Below are 4,965 nucleotides of genomic sequence, written 5' to 3' on the forward strand. Positions count from 1 at the left end.
AGAAGCAGCGGTGCGCGCCTTGCGAGCGAGTACTGCTGCCGGCAGCCTTGAGGCGGCCGGGCGGCAGTACTCGTTCGAACTTTGCGAGCCGTGCGCGCGCCGAGGCGCCCGCGGCGCGCGCCCGCCCGGCTGCCAGTAGGAGGCGGCGCAATATGGCCTATAGTACAGCCCTTGAGGAGGAGGAAGAGGCTGGCTGGCAGTGCTGTATGCCGCCGGGGGCAGTTTTTGGGTGCTGTCCCCATCCCAGGGGGCTGCAGAAGGCGTCCGCAGCCGGGACAACCCGCCCCCCCAGCCGAGGCCGGTCGAAGCCCACTTGAGTGCAGCCATGAGGAGTCCTCTTGGTGCTCCTGGCGGCCGTTGGAATGGCGAGCGCGCGCCGATGGGGGGGGGGGGGGGTCTTGCTTGCTCCACACCGAGCGCCATCGGTCCGGACCGGTGCGCTCACCGAGGGGTGGCCTGCACAAGGTCTGAGCCGCGGGCGCTCGGCGCCAAGTGCAGTGTCACGCTCGCGCTGGAGCGGGACACAATGGGAAACCCTCGTTTCCTATTCACTCGGTCCCCCAACGGAAGAGGCCTCGCTCCTATTGGAACTGGCCAACATCAGATTTGCCTCGTGCGTCCCTTTTTGAGTCGGAAAGCTATTTTCTTTTGGGTCCTGTGGGCACCCTACGTTTGGAGCAGTGCGGACTGTCTGTGCAGAGCAGAGTGCTGGGGTCTCACCCGTTTAGTTGATTTGTAGTATTGTTCTGTGTGAGGGGTGGTGCCGCACAGGCCGCTCTCCCTCGCCTCGGCGGTGTGCGGGTGGTGCCGCGGCGTGGCGCGGGCCGGGGGCGCGCGGTAGGCGTACGGACGGGGCCGCGTGCGCGTGGCCCGCCCGTGGTGCCCCTGGCTGGGTCGCGCATCGCGAGTGAGGCCCCGGGGTGGGGCAGGTGAGGGAGGGGGCGGGGATGGCCGGGCCCCGGTGAGCCCCGGGTGAGGCCCGACCCCCCCCCGTCCCGGGGCTACTGTGATCCGCACATCACGGTCCTTCCCCCGTAATGGCTAATGCGTAAACTTCTCCACACACACACATGAAGGTGGTGGGGCAAGGGGGGGCACCCTCGCGCGTCTCTCCACGTCTAAAAAACGACAGGTCACAGGAGCCCCACGGCATTATCCATTAAAAGAAAAAGTGCAAAGCCCAGTGCGCGCGTGGGTGAGCGCGGTGAGCGGTGTGTGTAGCGACTAGCGTGTGTGTGTGTGATGTGACCGAGGACTCACGTGACTCGGCTTACAAGGGCGTGGCGGACTACTGACCGCCGTCGCCCGCAGGCACGCGAGGGGTGGTTCCCGCGTTCCCCGGACCCCGCGCGCCTCGCGAGAGCCACCACTAAGCCACCACTAAGCCACCACTAAGCCACCACTAAGCCACGCCAAGCACCTCAAGCTCATGCAACGCTTTTTCTTTTATTTCCCTTTTTCGCTGCCCACCAGCAGGGCGGCCCGCCGAACCAGTACCGTCAACTTGGCTCCGCGGTCCGTGTGCACTACGCTGCGGCAACACTCCAACTCCTTGCCGCTGACAGGTCCACGACATGCAATAGAACGACTGCAGCTGAAGTTGCTCGGTGCGCCTTCAACAGGCTTCAACAGGAACCGCCATATCTTTCAAGCATTTCGGGTGACATGGCTGGCGGCGGGTGGCAAGGCAGCGGCTCAGCAACGCGGCTGCAGGTGACGCAGGGGTACTTGCGCAGCTTGCCGCCGCCGCAGCAGGCGTATTGATAGTATGCGAGGGTGCCGCGCTCGTCGTCGATGAGCATCATCTCGCCAAGTTGGACTGGTGACTGTTCCCCGTGCTTTCCGTCGCCGCTTCTCGCATAATAGATGTTGTCGTGGAAGTCGCCCAAAACGCAGCAGCCACACCCGGGCACCGGCAAGAGCATCGGGACCGGCAGGCACGTCGGAAAGCAGTAGCAATCGTCGCAGTAAGTTAATTCCCCTTCATCCGGGAAGAATGGGAAGAAGTTGTACGTGCACGCGACAGGGATCTGACATCGGCCGAGCTTGACGCAGAAGAAGCCCCTGAGGCGGATGTCCGTTTCACGCTTGAAGTTGTCAAGCCCGTTGGCATACGGTTTGGCCTGCTGCTGTCCGTGGAGGGTGCCGCCGCGCCTCACGATCTCCACAAGGGCCGCTCGGTCGATGGTATTCGGCGTCGGCGCCTTCACCGCGGCGTCACCACCCATGTAGGGCAGTTGTTGTTGTTGTTCGCGCTCCTTGCGCACCAGGCACAAGAATTGAGCAATGCGCTCGCACCAGGTGTAGATTCTTTTTGCTTGGGCGGGCCTGCTGAAATTCTGCAAAAACCTGGCCGGCCCCTGCCCTGCCCCTTCCTACCTACCTACCTACCTACCTTACTTATGGGAAACTAAAAAAGAAATCATATGATGGGTGAAGGTGGGGTACTATACCAACTAGAGTGATGGTTGGTGGTACTCTCCTGCAACCAGAGTCCTTCTTGTGACATGGCAGGCCACTCTCAAGCCCTACAAGCATCAGATCACCCATTTGGGGAGGGTTGACATCGTGATTTCCGCGAAAAAAAATCTTTTTCTGCTGTGAAAATTCCAGCGTGGAAGAGGGAAAAACCCGACGGGAGGGCCCAGACCTACCCTACCTACCCCGGCATCAGGCCCGCCCAAGCAAAAAGAATCTACACCTGCTGGCAGGCGTCTACTTCGCTGTTTATTCACAGCACGCCCACGGTTCCCTGGGGTCGCCTCGTGAATTAACGAGTATAAAGAGCGGTGGAATTTGCGCAAAAACACCACCATATTACATACCTAAAATCATATTGTATTCACACCTCAATAAATTTAGAGAGATTTTTAGCAATACCAACAAATCTCTCAATCACGCGTCATTTGGGGCCTGGAGCCCTGTTCACGCGCGCGCGAGACGTGCAGACAGGGTTGCCAGGTGTAAATTGAGTGCGGGGGAGAGAGATTTTAGAAAACCAACTGTGAGAGTCGTGATTTCTCTCTTGTGCGGGGGTCGAGAGTTAATTAAGGTTCCCCATGCCAGTTTCGGGGGCAAACCCTGCCCGCCCCCTAGGACCCCGGGTAAGGCCCAGGTGTGGCCTAGGGCATCAGAAGGGACCAAGAGGAGTCCAGTCTGAGCCATACCCATAGAGCCCATGTCTTCGCCCCCGAAGGTCGCGTTCAAATGCCCGGAACGGCCGTTACAGTGGTGTCCGGCCGGCGCGATCACCGAGCTGTGACGCTCAGGGAAGCCCGATGAGGTGCTGGTTTCTTTGGCCAGGGCTGGCCTTCTCCCCAGGCTGGATCAGCTGAGCAAGGTTTGGTGCGAATCCTATATACAGATCTTCAGGTATTTTGACGGATGCCCGAAAATGGGCAACACAACAAAATGGGCAAAAACGGGTGATTGACGCAGACAGCAGAAGCATCGCAGCGGAGACCTTCTCATGAGTGGAGCACCATGCGGCAGTGCGGACACTAGGTGCGCGAATTTAATGCCATTTCGATTCCGTTGGTTTGGCACTGTCTACCAACTTTGGTACAAATTCACTTGGTCTCACAGCTGAGCCCTGCGCTGCGTTTGCCTCCATTCTGAAAGTATAGGACGACGATGACCTCATCAGACTTTGACGAGTTTGGGGACGCTCGGGACCGCTCGGACACTTTCGAACATTGCTACTCCGTTGTGACCGTGCATGCATCCAGGAGTGCCAGAGACGACATTGGCCTGGGAGGCTAGCAGCGTGTTTCTTGTAATGACCATCATCCTGAAAGTAATAGGACGCTCTGGAGGTCATCAGACTTTTCGGCGCGAGTTTGGGGCTGCACACTCGCACACTCAACCAATGGTCCAACTAGCCAGGCGCGGGTCGCGTCGTTCGAGCCTCGCTTGGCTCACCGGATCGCTCCTGCCCGGAGGCCCGCCGCCGGCCGCGACGACTGGTCCTGACCCGGACGACCCGGACGAATCCTGCCCCGTGTGCCTCGAGCCGCTGCAGACCAGCGCGCGATTGCAGCGACCCCGCGACTTTGCCTGCTCGCACGCCGTGTGCGAGTCGTGCTCTGTTCAGCTGGCTCGGAGAGCCCTCCCGTGCCCGCTCTGCCGCGCCAGCCGCCTTGACGGCGGGAAATGCGCCCAGCGGACGCTCCCGTACTCGTCCAACGTCGGCAAGCTTCTCTTCCTCGCCGTAACGCCCGACGTGCCGCTCGCCGACCGGCGCGCGATGCTGTCCGCGCTGGCCGAGTCCTCTGCCGCACCCACCGACGACGTGCTGAGGAGGCTTAACGCGCGGATCGCCGCCGCGGTCTCACGCATCCCGAACCGCTCTCCGTCGGTCGCGGTGCTGCCGAGCGACGCGTGCTGCTGGCGCGTGCTGGGCCTGCTCGCCGGCGTCGACTTCTTCTCTCCCTCGGGCGCTGCCGCGAACCAGGCGTCGCTCTCGGAGGAGCAGCAGGTCAGCCTGGCAGCCGCAACCTTCACGGCGATGGAGGGCGGCGCGACGGAGGTCTGGCTCGAGGCGCTCGCGCGCGCCTCGGCCTCTGTGTCGGCGGCTGCGGCATGAGGGGAAGGGGGGAGGGGGGGGGGGGGGGAGTGAGCTCATGTCCATTGTGTGTGCATCCTCCAACGTGTGCCGCGAGCCACGTGCCGCGTAATGAGCGAGCGCAACTCTGCAGGCAGCAGGCACAGTCCACAAATATGTACAAACTACAATTATGTAACTGTAATAAGAGTACAGAGTGCTCACTACTAGGAGATCATGGTTTAAAAAGGAGCAACTCCCCGCCCACACGCACAGCAACGACAATCCGAGAACTCACTCTTTTTTACTCTCCGACGACAGAGAGTCCCCCTGGGCCGTCCACAAGCACAACGAAACTCTTGCTCAACTCTCTCAAAACACAACAACCCCCTCTAGCTCTAGCTCGGCCCAGAGAGGGCCGG

At 61.0% G+C, this 4,965-nt stretch overlaps 3 protein-coding genes across 3 annotated transcripts in view; 2 read left to right on the top strand and 1 right to left on the bottom strand.

Annotated features, from left to right (window-relative positions):
• The window catches only part of EMIHUDRAFT_469724 (hypothetical protein), a gene marked incomplete at both ends in the record, with an annotated part of 23,973 nt that extends 23,132 nt beyond the window's left edge, over nt 1-841 (top strand). Inside the window, one exon of the mRNA XM_005774297.1 lies at nt 772-841. Within this exon, the coding sequence (XP_005774354.1) occupies nt 772-841 (70 nt within the window). The remainder of the gene's footprint in view (nt 1-771) is intronic.
• A 611-nt stretch (nt 842-1,452) lies between these two features.
• EMIHUDRAFT_368576 (hypothetical protein) lies at nt 1,453-1,992 on the bottom strand. The gene has a single exon (XM_005774298.1). The coding sequence runs from the start codon at nt 1,800-1,802 to the stop codon at nt 1,626-1,628; it is 177 nt and encodes a 58-aa protein (XP_005774355.1). The 5' UTR covers nt 1,803-1,992; the 3' UTR covers nt 1,453-1,625.
• Nucleotides 1,993-3,868: 1,876 nt separating this feature from the next.
• Nucleotides 3,869-4,585, top strand: EMIHUDRAFT_116969 (hypothetical protein; the record flags this gene model as incomplete). Its single annotated transcript, XM_005774299.1, has 1 exon — nt 3,869-4,585. One exon carries the CDS (start codon nt 3,869-3,871, stop codon nt 4,583-4,585), a length of 717 nt encoding a protein of 238 aa, XP_005774356.1.
• Nucleotides 4,586-4,965: the final 380 nt, after the last annotated feature.

Source organism: Emiliania huxleyi (genome assembly GCF_000372725.1).
Source record: "Emiliania huxleyi CCMP1516 unplaced genomic scaffold EMIHUscaffold_315, whole genome shotgun sequence".
Classification (NCBI taxonomy): Eukaryota; Haptophyta; order Isochrysidales; family Noelaerhabdaceae; genus Emiliania; species Emiliania huxleyi.

Excerpts from the sequence above, each read along its gene's own strand:
- EMIHUDRAFT_368576 (XM_005774298.1), bottom strand. The coding sequence starts at position 1,802 with ATGCTCATCGACGACGAGCGCGGCACCCTCGCATACTATCAATACGCC.